The sequence below is a fragment of the Heterocephalus glaber genome, unplaced genomic scaffold (genome assembly GCF_053883595.1).
Source record: "Heterocephalus glaber isolate CG9 unplaced genomic scaffold, H.glaber_assembly_v1.0 deba00001097, whole genome shotgun sequence".
Classification (NCBI taxonomy): Eukaryota; Metazoa; Chordata; class Mammalia; order Rodentia; family Bathyergidae; genus Heterocephalus; species Heterocephalus glaber.
The window spans coordinates 136,376-149,547 of record NW_028258191.1 but is presented as its reverse complement, the minus strand read 5'-3'; the positions used below and the strand labels follow the sequence as shown (position 1 = coordinate 149,547).

Genomic DNA, 13,172 nt, shown 5'->3' with positions numbered 1-13,172 from the left:
TGGAGAGAAATTCAATGTAATCTCCTCTGGAGTTATTAACCACTATTCAATACCACCACAGTGCACTTAACTGTCAAAGCATATAAAAGAATGAGACTCAGAATGAATTTAATTAAGGGTATTGTTCCATATGCACCTCATTAGAGAAGGCTATAATAAAGTTATATTCAATTTCTTCTTTTCCTCCTCTACTATAAAAGTTGAGAAACAAATACCAAAGCCATTATCCTGGTTAAAGAGTTTATCTAAAAACAATGTGCTAACATTAATGTTATTCAACAATCTTAAAATAAATTAGCAGACATTTTAGTTTTTTCAGTTCAAATCCACATCTTTTACCTCATTTTCTCCCTTAGCTAATTTTTAAAAAATCATAATAGAGGGGCCGGAGATTTAGCTCAGTGGTTTCGCAGCCTGTTGCACAAGCGCAAGGACCCGAGTTCAATCCCCGGTACCCAAAAAAAAAAAACACAATAGATTTTTTGCAGTTGCTTTTAGTCATTTCTTATAAAGTCTTTAAATGACTCTAAAATCAATACAACAGCATTTATTACAGAACTAAATTGCTGACAAATACTTGATATAAACTCTACCCAAAACCTGTCCTGTGCAAAATATCGATATAAAACTCAATTTCATATTATAAGTTTTAAAGTCCCATTTACAAGTATACTTACCAGCGTTTTCGATACAGGAAGTACTTCAGACTTCATTATGCTTTCCAAAGATTTCAGTAGGAGGGTCAATACTTCAGAACCTGGTCTCTCTTTTTTGTTACCTATCAAAAAGATATGTATAATCCTAAGGGCCGGAGATTTAGCTCAGTGGTTCCACTGCCTGCCACGCAAGCAGAAGGACCCAAATTCAATCCCCGATACCAAAAAAAAAAAACCTAAAAAGAGTATAATCCTAAACTTGTATTTTCACAGGTGAATATATTCAGAGACATAATTAACTTATTACTAAACAATACTGCGATAAATCAAGAGTAATTATTTTAAGCAAATTAGTTTGGAAACCTGACTATACAAAAACAATTTTAAATTTCATATATGAAAGCCAAATAATTCACTGGGTACTATAAAAATTATCTGATCAGTGTAACAGCACTCACCAGATTCAGTAAGTGAATTCACTAAGCTAATTAGCTCCTTCCAGATAGCACTGACAACTGCATCTGTCAAACAAAGTACTTTTAATGAGATACATGATTACAAAGATTCCCCCTTTCTTCCTTATACTAAATAACAAATTGTGCTATACTTATTTGTGTCAATTTACTTGTCAATACTCATTCCAGTAATTTATAAAATTATGAACTTATATGTTTAAAAAATTAAACCTATTTTTTAAAAGAACTATAACATGTTAATAGGTCTTGTAACAAAGGATAACTGGTTTAATCTTCCCATCTCTATTTTCTATATTTAACCCATCACTTAACAACAATGATTTAGACACATCACAAGTGATAAACGTGATTCATTTTCTCGCCAGTTAAAGAGCAAAGTATTTGATTTCTGAAATTTCTTTTCCACATTATTTAATGAATTATAAACACAAGGGTTTAAATGCAGATGCTAGAGCCACCTAGCCTGGGCATGAATCGTAGCTGCACCATTTACTACGTGACTTTGCAAAAGTTATTTACTTCACTGTACAAATCAGCTTCTTTTTAAACTGGACTACGCTAAGCCAACTGCTCTGCCCTGAGCTACATCAATAGGCCAAATGGTTGATATTTTATCTTCTTATAAAACAGATTGCAACAAATAAAAATTTTCTCTTAAATATTTATTTACCAGAAGCATCTCTCCCAACTGCAACAAAGCTGTCATGAACAGCAGTGATAAGTGTATGTGCATGTTTGGAAAAAAAAGAAGGGCTGCTGATTAATGGATGTTCAAGTGGTTCTGAAAGGAGAATAAAAGACAATTATGTAAAACACAAGATTTATGCAGCAAATTTCTCAATATAAAATTTTAGTTGATCTGAATGTGTTATTAAAAATATTTATACTTATTTAACAATTATAAAATTATAATTGAGCTGTGGAAGAAACAAGACCCCCTCCTCACAACACACCAAGGTAGATTGTTTTAATAAGTTAAATTATTTTAAGAATAAATACCTAAGCTCAATACAAGTTTGTGTTGCTTAGCAAAACTCAAGACTTCTGGACCCAGCAAAAAATGAAGCAGCATTTCAAGTCCCAAAAGTTGAATGGAAGGGATTGTTGCCATTCCACTTGAATTTGTACTTATGTGTATTCGTGGAGTTACAGGACCTCCATATAGGGAAGGACCTTTAAAAAAGAAAAGAACGTCAAATTAAACAACCATATTTTATATCAGCTACTAGCTACCCAAATACATGTATTTAGCTTATTTCAGTAAAATGTGCCTATAAAAATAAACACAATTTAAATCCCAAGCATTAAGCTATCCCTTGAAATTATTAATATGTAGGTCTTTCTAAATTTAAAGAGAATAGTAACAATAATAACAAATAACTGTTTTTCAATAGTGTAATATACTAAACCACATTTCTTTTATCTGCTAAGACCTATTTTTAATCAAAACACTAAGATTCTGGTCAGAAAGAGAATTTCATATTGCTTTATACTATACTAACCATTCTAAGTTGTTTGCACTGAAACTCATATACCGGTGAGAAAATATTCATCCTTTCCAACTACAACAATATGCTAAAACATTAATCAAGCAAAGGGTGGCAGAGTTAAGTACCTATAATCTCAGCTAGTGAGGAAGATGAGGATGAATATTAAAATCAAGGTCACCCTGGCCACTTTATGAGACACAGTCTCAAAATTGAAAAATTTAAAAAGGGCTGGGAAAGCAACTCAGTGTGAAGGCTCTGGGTTCAATTCCCAGTACTAAAATAAATTTTTAAAAATTTAAAAAAGAAAAAGGTCCAGGGAGTTGGCTCAGTTGCAGAGCACTTGCCTAGCATGCACAAGGCCTTGGGTTCAATCCAGTGCCAGCTAGACCCTCTAAAAAGAAAAAAATTCAGTAACAAAACAAAGAAATATATATAACGAATTTAAGAGCGATCCAAGTTATAAGGTGATTTTTCTTCATGTGAAAAAATACTAAGCCTTCATTTAAAGCCTTTAAAAAGAGAAAAAAGAACATCTGCCCCTTACCTTTGTGTACAGGAGTCATAGGATTTAATCCTGGAGAAGAAGCTATACGAGATGAATTTCCTTGAGGCGAAGTGCTAGAATCACTTATTGCGCTCTGAATCAGAGGCACACAAACCTATTGGGTGAAAGCAGAAAAGTCTATAAACTGTGCTGTTAATATTTCTCTAAAAGCCAGTAAAATACATTGAAATTTCTTTAAGAAGCAACTTTAAATCTTTTAATAAAAAGGTTAAGCACCCTCTCTTGGTGGTGCTCACCTATAATTCCAGTACTCAGGAGGATGAGGCATGATTGCCATGAGTTTGAGACAAGCCTAGGCTACACTGTGAGTTCAAGGAGTTCAAGTCAGTCTGGACTACACAGCGAGAAAAAATTTGAACACCCTTAATCTGAAAATTCAAAAACCTGTACCATTTTGAGTCCTCAATGCTACAAGTGGAAAATTATACACCTGACGGGCCTCACGTGAGATCAGTCAAAACACAGTCACACTTAAAATAGTGTATAAAATTAGCTTCAGGCTGTATTCATGCAGAAAGTAACAAATGTATTTCATATTTAGACTTGGAGCTTATCCCCAAGATATCTCATTAAGTATACGGGAGTATTTTAACATGAAAAAATTTGAAAAGCAAAATATTTCTGTTCTTAAGCATTTCAGATAAAGGACTCTCAATCCGTACTGAATTATATTGGCTGTTCCCACTCGCAGACTAAAACTTGAAATTTAGGAAAATAAAACATTTTACTGTAACTGTATTTGCCCTAAATGTGTATTATCTGTACATTTCTGAATGATTTTTTTTGGTACCAGGGATCGAACTTGGGACCTTGCACTTGCGAGGCAGACAAAAGAACCACTGAGCTAAACCACCGGCCCCTGTACATTTCTGTCTTAAGTGCCAGGCAGAAAATGGTAACATCTACTTGACTATTATGTGCAATTTGACAGAAGTGTTTTTAGTTTTGTTTTTTGGTGCTGTTGACAAAGTAGGCCTGAGATGAGGTCAAAGTCTCAGGCTAGGCACAAGCTCTACTACTACTATACTAAGCCACACCCCACAGACCTCAAGCTTTAGAAAAGAATTCTGGAAAATATCAATGAGGAAATTTAGGATTAAAACCTCACTTCTAAAATCACTCCAGTTATCACTCACATTTAATCACTAAATCAGTTATTCCAACTAGTTTATCTGAAAACTATAATGGTAGAATCCAGAAAATTCAATATGATTCCAATAACATTTTACTATCAATGCCCAATTTCAATTACTTCATGTTACATCAAGCTTAAAGCCTTTTATCAAAAAAAACAAAAACAAAAACTAAGAACTTAACAAAAATCCAAAAATGGCTCAACTGTAAGTCCCCCTTTTTAAGAATGCACTCCTTAATTTGTAGTTATTTATATGAACCATAAGAAACCTACCATAAAGCCACGTGTAGTGGTGTGTGCCTGTAATCCCAGCACTTCAGATGCTGAGGCAAAAGAATTACAAGTTCAAGGCCAGTCTGGACAATTTAGGAAGACCGTGTCTCAAAAATGCCTCGAGGTAAAAGGTGACTGGTGGTGGAGCTCAGCAGTAATGTTTGCCTAGCATACCCAACGCCCTGACTGGGTTCAATTTCCCAGTACAAACAACAAAAGTAGAGTACAGACACTATAGATCCAAGTAAAATCTACTCCAAAATCCAAAATAAGAGATAATGAAATGAAAAGGTTTAATTATAAGAGATACTCCTTTTTAACTGTAAAAAGGAAATCCTGAAACCAAGGACAGGATTGTGAGAGAAGGCTTTAAACAGGATTAAATTTAATATTGTCACGTGTGGTGGCACATGCCTATGATCCCAGCAGTCCAGAGGCTGAACCAGGATTGCCTAGGCTACATAGAGACTATAAGGCCAGCTACACTACATAGCAAGTCCCTGTCTCAAAAAAGAGCCAAGAGGGCTGGGGATTTAGCTCAGTGGTTTCGCTGCCTGCTGCACAGCCACAAGGACCCGAGTTCAATCCCCGGTACCAAAAAAAACCAAAAAAGAGCCAAGATTAAATTTAATATCTAAATATCAAAATATATTATATAGGAAAAAAATCATTTTTATCAATTAAAAAATAACTACAATGAGGTTAAATGATTTGTGAACTTGGCAGCCTAGAAAAAAAGACAAAAATTGAACGAACTACCCACTTTAACACTTGATTGCTATTTTTCTAACATTAGTTGATTTTTAAACCCTTTGATACAAATCTCTGCAAACCACAATGTTTCTAGATAAGAATAGATAACTGTTTGCAGACTGAAAAGGCTTGTGGGCCTTTACTTCAGTCAACTAGAGGGTACTCCTTGCAGGAAATGAACTCAAATTCTGAACAGGAAAAAGATCTTTTATGTACTGTGGCCTAATACAGAGCAGAGGCAGGTGCCAGAACCACTGAGCTAAAACCCTGGCTAATAAAGAGCAGAACTAAAACTAAGAGATAAGATTTGCAAGAATTTAAGAGCACTGTTAAAAAAAATTACATCCAGTGTTACAGTTAGCACTTAGAATGTTACCTGTTCAAAATTAGCAGGGAGATGAGGTCCGAGTCTCATTAGTAAATACCACCAGACTTCTAACTTCGTTAATGCTAGGGTTTCTGTTCTCACGTGGATGGAACTCAAAGGCTGCATTAACAACTTCAGTCTTTTTGCACTACATAGTATATCTTAAAACAAAATAAGCACACAGGTAAAATGATTTAAGAGGTAAAGATTAAATTTTTTAAAAATATGATATGTAAGTCTTTTAATACAGCTAGAAAAATTTTAAAACAAAAATCAGACTCTTCTTGCCCTACCCAAAATGCTCCCTTTAATAAACTCCAGTATGGCAACAACAGAATCCTGAAAAGGAATATTACTAGATAGATGCTGCTTGTCAAGGATGATTTTCCCACCAGGGGACATTTGGCAATGTTTGTAATATTTTTGGTTGCTGCCATCTGGAGGGATCACACTATCACTCAGTGGGTTGAAACCAAGGATGTTGTTAAACTTTCTGGAACACACCAGATAGATAGTCCCCAACAACAAATATCCAGTGCAAAGTTCCAAAACTGAGAAAAACCCTCCTGGTTTCACATTCTCATTAACTCCATGTGACAAATGAAAAAAATGCATCCACCAAACACTGCTATACACCCATGTAATCCTACCTACACAGGAGGCTGAGTCAGGAAGATTAAGTTTGAGGACATGAGAGACAAGCATGGAGTGCATGTCTGTAATTCCAGCATACGGGAGGCTGAGGCATGAGGATCACAAGTTTGAGGCCAGGCTGCACCTACATAGTTGAGTTCAAGGCCAACTGAACTACACAGCAAGATCCTGTCTCAAAAAAAAAAAATCAAAAAAAGTTTGAGGCTAGCCTGGGCAATTTAGCAAGACCTTGCCTCAAAATGAAAAGGTTTGAAGATGTAGCTCAGTGGTACAGTGCCCCTCGGCTCAAATTCCCAGTACCATAAAAAAATAAGGCAAGGATGGGGAACCAGGACGTAACTCAGTAGAGTGCTTGTCTATTGTGGGAATAGACCCTGGAATCAAGAAAAGTAGCTAAGAAAAGACAAGGCAAGGCAAGGCAAGGCACTGCACAGCACATTTTTACATTTTGTGTTAAAAAAAAGGCTCCGCCTCTGAAATTAGTAGCTTATTCTATTAAACATCATTAATGTTGAGGCCAGTGATTATATTTTAGAAATCGAAACAGGTTTACTTCAATTTTTACTTTAACAGCATCAGATCATTTAAAATTCAGCACGCAAACACCCTCACTGAAGATAGCCTCCTTAATAAATGGTACTGGAAAAATTGGGTTTCAACTTGCCAAAGATTAAAACTAGACCTATAACTCTCACTATGCACTAAACTAAAATCAAAATGGATTAAACATCTAAATATTAAAACAGAAACGCTGAACTGGCTGGAACAGAGGTTAGGCACAACTCTTGAAGACACTGGTGTAGGAAAAGATTTTACGAACAAAACCTCAGTTGCCCATGAACTAGCACAATCAGTAAGTGGGATCTCTTCTTATTAAAAGGCTTCTGCACAGCAAGGGAAACCACCAACAGAGTGAATAGACAACCTACAATGTGGGAAAAAATTTTCACCTGCTGTTCCTCACACAAAAAAGGTCTACTATCTAGAATCTATAAAGAACTCAAAAAGATCAGACCTCCCAAATTTAAAGACCCAATCCAAAAATGGGCATCTGAAATGAACAGACATTTCTCAAAGAAGTAGAAATAGCAAATAAATACATAAAAAAATGTTCAACATCACGGGTCATTCGAGAGATGCAAATGAAAACAATGCTGAGATTCCACCTCACCCCAGAAAGAATGGCTGCTATCGTGAAATCAACCAATAACAAATGCTGGCGGGGCTGTGGGGAAAGAGGAACCCTGCTCCACTGCTGGTGGCAGTGTAGACTGGTGCAACCACTGTGGAAATCAGTATGGAGATACCTCAAAGAACTAGAACTAGAAGTCCCATTTGACCCAGCTATTCCCCTGCTGGGTATCTTCCCCAAAGAATTAAAAGAATCATACCACAGTGATATATGTCCACCCATGTTCATAGCAGCAGTTTGTAATAGCTAAAACTTGGAAGCAGCCCAATTGCCTATCAACTGAAGACTGGATAAAGAAAATGTGGTTTTTTAAATGGAGTACTACTCAGCCATAAAAAATGAGAAATTAGAGACATTTACAGCTAAATGGATGCACACTGAGGAAATACTCTTAAGTGAAATAAATAGGACACACATGTATAAATACCGAATAGTTTCTCTAGTGTGAGAAACTGAAAGTGTAAATAAGGATCAAAATGTATAACAGATAATGTGAAATAGGAAAAGGGGCAAAGGGGAAGGGGAAGTGGGGGTAGGGGAAAGAAGGGAATGGAATTAACATGAGAGAATGAAAAAATGGAAACAAAGTCTTTGTATATAGGGAGGGATGGAGGGGTTGAAGGGGAGGCAGGGGAAGGGGGAAAAAAATAAGAACCAAGAGAGATCATGTAAAGGTACAAATTTCTAATGATGAATGTCATTATATTGTACCTAAAATGTCATTATATTATGTACCTAAAATGTGCCAATAAAATAAAATTTAAAACAAAAATTTACCATACACATGAAATCCAATTCTTTAAACAAAATATATCACATATGTACTACATGAGTAAGGCTGGGGACACATAAGATTAAGAGATGGTCTTTAAGTATCATGTCAAAAAGACTAAAAAAGGACCTTGAAACATCAGTCAAACCATGTATTTGATGGACTGACTTTCACCAATATTTATTACAACTACTCTGTCATTTAGGCTGAGGATGTAGCTCAGCGACAGAGTGCATGCCTAGGATGCACAAGGCCCTGGGTTCAATTGCTAGCACCTCTAAAAGAGAGCACCTAAGTGTTTAGCTTGGTGCTAGAATACCACAAAAGGTATTTTTCACTTTGTTCAGTTTTTCAAATGGGCTGGGCATGGTGGATCATGCCTCTAATCCCAGTGCTGGGGAGAGGTAGGAGGATCACCTCCTATTCAAGGTCAGCCTAGGCTACACAGTGAGCTCATGACTAACCTGAACTACATCACAAAACTCTGTCTCAATAAATAAATAAGAATAAATTTAAAAGTAAAATGAATTCAGAGGAAACAAAAAGTGCTAAATTATTTACATACCTGGATTTAAAGCAAAATTATCTATTAAGCTCTTCCAAGCAATAAAAGCTATTTTTTTAATCATGGGTGCTCCACTGCGAAATCCTAATTCTTCCAGCTGTAGCAAAGAATTGATGAAAGTCCCACTTCGATGCAAGGTCTAAAACAAGAGAAAAATTATCAAGAAAATACTGATCTGGCCAGTGTGCTCTCTTTTGCATGGTGACCCACACTCACGCTGTAGAGTGTATGCTTTTCTTACTTTTACTTGACCCAAACTCAATCTGCAGAGCCTTTTTCTTTTTCTGCCTGTAATAAAACTTTGTTACTGTTAAAAAAATTATTCATTTTCAAGAAACAAAATACAGGCACCATTCTTAATTTACTTAAGATATGTTCTGAGGATTTCAAAGTCTAAAAGGAAGACAAATTACATACAAAACAAACCTCTTATGTGTTACAACAAATGTTGTTACTCTTACAAAATTCAAGATCACAAAACAAAGATCAATTGAAGTAGATAATGTCCAATACAGAACACTTTTACAGCAGAGAAAATAATTAGATATATTTCAAATTGTATCAAACTAATATGAAAGAAAATAGGTACAGATTGAGTATCTTACTGCTTGGGGCCAGAAATATTTCAGATTTTAGAATATTTGCATATATAGTACATAATGAGATTATCTTGGGGATAGAACCCAAGCATAAGCACAAAATTCATTTATGTTCCATAATCATCTTGTATACATACATAGCTTAGAAAGTTAATTTTGTACAATATTTTAAATTCACCCATGTTTTGGCTGAAATTCATCATGTAAGATCAGGTATGGAATTTTTCACTTCTCACATCAAGTGAGGGAACCAAAAGCTCTGGACTTTGGAGCATTTTCAGCTTCAGATTAGGGATACCTACAGTCCATTTACATGAAAAATATGAGCAATATTAGTGGAAAAAAAAATGTAAACCCTATTTAAAAATGTTTTCAGGCAGGTTACAATAGGCAGAAAAACTAGCTAAAGGCCTGCCCTCACGAATGGAAAAAAAATGTAGAAAATGATAACATCTGCTAAAGCAAATAATAAAAGAGCCAGACACAGTGGCACACTCGCCTATACTGTAATTCCGCCACTGATCAGTCTGAGACAAAAGGATCCCAAGTTCGTGTCGCCTGTGTAACTCTCCAAGACCCTGTCTCAAAATAAGAGCTGGGTTTATAATTCCGTGTGCAGATCCTGGGTTCAATGCTCAGTGTCACCAGAAAAAAAAAAAGAGCCCACAATCAACCAAACTGTCAAAATTAGTTCCAAATATAACTAAAATGGGAGTAATATATATCAAAAAGAAAATAAAATGTAAATGACAAATAATCCCAAGAAAATAATTTCAGAAAAATTCACTAAGAAACTAGAAACCACATATAATCTTAGAATGTAAACAGCAACAACACACACACACACACACACACACTGACTCAGAAAACAAAGAATTCACAAGAAAGCTACTAGAGCTAGTATATCCAGCAAAGTTACACACCAAGATAGATATATATCACTTGTATTTCTACAGACCAGCAATGAAAACAATCTGAAAAAAGCTATTTCAGGCTGAGGCAGGAGGATCTCTTATAAATTCAAGGCTAGCCTAGGCTACATAGTGAGAACCTGTCTCAAAAAAAAAAAGCTATCTGGAAAGTTATTCTATTACATAACACTTAAAAAAATTAAACAGATGGGCCGGAGATTTAGCTCAGTGGTTCTGGCACCTGCCTTCCAAGTGCAAGGTCCCAAGTTCCATCCCTGGTATAAAAAAAAAAAAAAAAATCATGTATCACATTAAAGATAGGAAATGCACCACTGGGCAAAGTAGGATGGAACTTACACAAACTCTGAAGAGCCTTATACAAGCTTTTAGTCTATTTGGTGTATATAAATGACATAGGCTATTACTCCTAGTGCCATCATGAACAAACAAGGTTAAATTAAGAACAGGGGCTGGGGATTTAGCTCAGTGGTTCTGCTGCCTTTCTCGCAAGCACAAGGTCCCAAGTTCAATCCCCAGTACGAAAAAAAAAAAAAAACACACAGTAAAAATGAGATAAGGTTGCCTCTAGCATAGCACAATGTCCTGTTTCAGTAAACTTCTTTACTGGTTTTTTTTGTTTTGTTTTTTTTTTTTGAAGAAGGGTCTTGCTGTGTAGTCCAGGCTAGCCTCAAACTCACTCCTGTCTCTTCCTCCCCAGTATGGGGATTACAGCTGTGTGCCACCACGTCCCATTTGTTTCAGTAAACTTTTTATACTTAGGAATACACTCTAAAAAACGGTACACCATCATGAATACATAAAGCTGTAACACAGTCAGCTTATGATTACCAAGTACAGCAAAATCTTGGATTACAAGTAACTTGTTTTGGGAGTGTTCAGCAAGACAAGCAAACACCGCTAACAAATTTTAACCTGATAAACAAATGTCTAAACAAATGTCTTCCTAAAAACATCGCATATTTCCACAAAATCCTCAAAAAGAGACAAAATCCAGCGTCGATACCACTGAGCCAGTAGAGAGCCGTGATTCTGTTAGTGATCATGAAAGTTGTCCTACATGGTAATCTGGCCAGCCACGAAGGTTTTCAAAGGTTAAGTGCAGGTTAATTTATTTTTCTTTATATTTTGTTTTATTGTTTTGTATTATAGTATTATAATCATTTTTATGACTATCTTTGGGTTGTAGAACAAATCATCTGAGTTTCCGTTATTGCTTATGGAAAAATTCACTTTAATATCCAAATGCATTGGATTACAAGCATGTTTTTAGAAACGAATCATACTCGTAAACCAAGGCTTTACTGTATTCATTATATAATCTTGTTTCTCCATTTAAAGATACCTTATTTAATATATAATTATTTCATACCACTGAACTCAAAGCAACAGCACTATTAATTCATGTCAGAAAAAGATTATTTAACCCATCACAACACAACCCTTCTGTGCATAGAAACACTAGAAGGCCATTTCAAATAACAAAATCATCAAAAGAAAAAGGTACAAAACATGTGTAACTAAATGGACTATGAAAAGGACACTTGTTTAAAATGCAAAAGATAAAGCAAACAAAAAGTACAACCTTGCTGGACCTTAGCTGAGATCATACACTTTGAGTAACTCAAAATTCTTTACCACTCTTCATATCTACAAATGATATTAAATATTGATGTGGGTTTTATAAATAAATTGAATGACTACACAAAAAAGGGAAACATGAATAAACGAGGATGGACTGAACTACAGAAAATTTAAAAAATTTCAAGGATCTGGCACATAGGAAGCATGGACTGTTTATTGGCGCTTACCTTTCCAAGAAGTCTAACGAACAAGGGCCACAATTTTAAAACATACGTCTCATTTTTACTCATAAATAGCTTTTGGAGTTCTGGGATTAATTTCTGCAAACAAAAGTAAAATATTTAACAAATATTCATGGAAAGAAAAAAATCTAGTATCAAAAGTATAGAAATAACTTACAAAAATTAATTCTCAAATATTCTTTGTATAAAAAAAAATCCCCCCCAAAAAAATACAAGGAAAGCTTTGAAACACATAGCAAATCTGAAAGGTTTTATGGTAAATATTCAACAAAACACAAGATTCAACCATTAAATATGTACTGTACCACAACATTTATCACATATCTGGCCATCCCACCATCCATCAATCCAGCTTATTTTTTTCCTACCAGAATACTTTCTCCTGAAAATTTCAACATGCACATTTTTAACTAAAGCTCAAATGATAATATACTAATCTCACACTAATTAAAAAATATTTATCAGGGGCTGGGGATTTAGCTCAGTGGTGACATGCCTGCCTCACAAGCACAAGGTCCTAAGTTTGATCCCCGGTACCAAAAAAAAATGTATCATTAGTTTCACTGACAACAAATATCTAAAGAAAACTTAAACTCAAATGTATAAATAGCCAGGAATGATAGTGCATCCCACTACTCCCAGCATCTTAGAAGTCGACGCAATTAGATCGCCAACTTAGAGGCCAGCCTGGAACACAGCAAGACTTGTTCTCAAAAGACCAAAAATGGAATTTTATAAATCCTATGAAATATAAATACACTTCTCAGAATAAAACAATTCTCAGAGACATTTAACTTACTTTATTAAATGTTACAAACAGGTCTCCTAAATTTTTTTTTAATCCAGGTTTTAGAATGTACAAGGCTCCCTCACTGCCTGGATTATTGCAGTACTCTATCTTGTAACCCTTCTCCCTGGCT

At 35.2% G+C, this 13,172-nt stretch overlaps 1 protein-coding gene across 6 annotated transcripts in view; it reads right to left on the bottom strand.

The window, feature by feature from the left end:
- Rif1 (replication timing regulatory factor 1) overlaps positions 1-13,172 on the bottom strand; it is a 55,156-nt gene that overhangs the window by 32,611 nt on the left and 9,373 nt on the right. For all 6 annotated transcript variants that reach the window (XM_004870030.4, XM_021248406.2, XM_021248404.2 and 3 more), the window contains 8 exons: positions 12,238-12,330; positions 8,899-9,037; positions 5,725-5,876; positions 3,167-3,281; positions 2,132-2,305; positions 1,803-1,913; positions 1,115-1,177; positions 678-778 (listed from right to left, as the gene is read on the bottom strand). In XM_004870030.4, the coding sequence (XP_004870087.2) occupies positions 678-778; positions 1,115-1,177; positions 1,803-1,913; positions 2,132-2,305; positions 3,167-3,281; positions 5,725-5,876; positions 8,899-9,037; positions 12,238-12,330 (948 nt within the window). The remainder of the gene's footprint in view (positions 1-677; positions 779-1,114; positions 1,178-1,802; positions 1,914-2,131; positions 2,306-3,166; positions 3,282-5,724; positions 5,877-8,898; positions 9,038-12,237; positions 12,331-13,172) is intronic.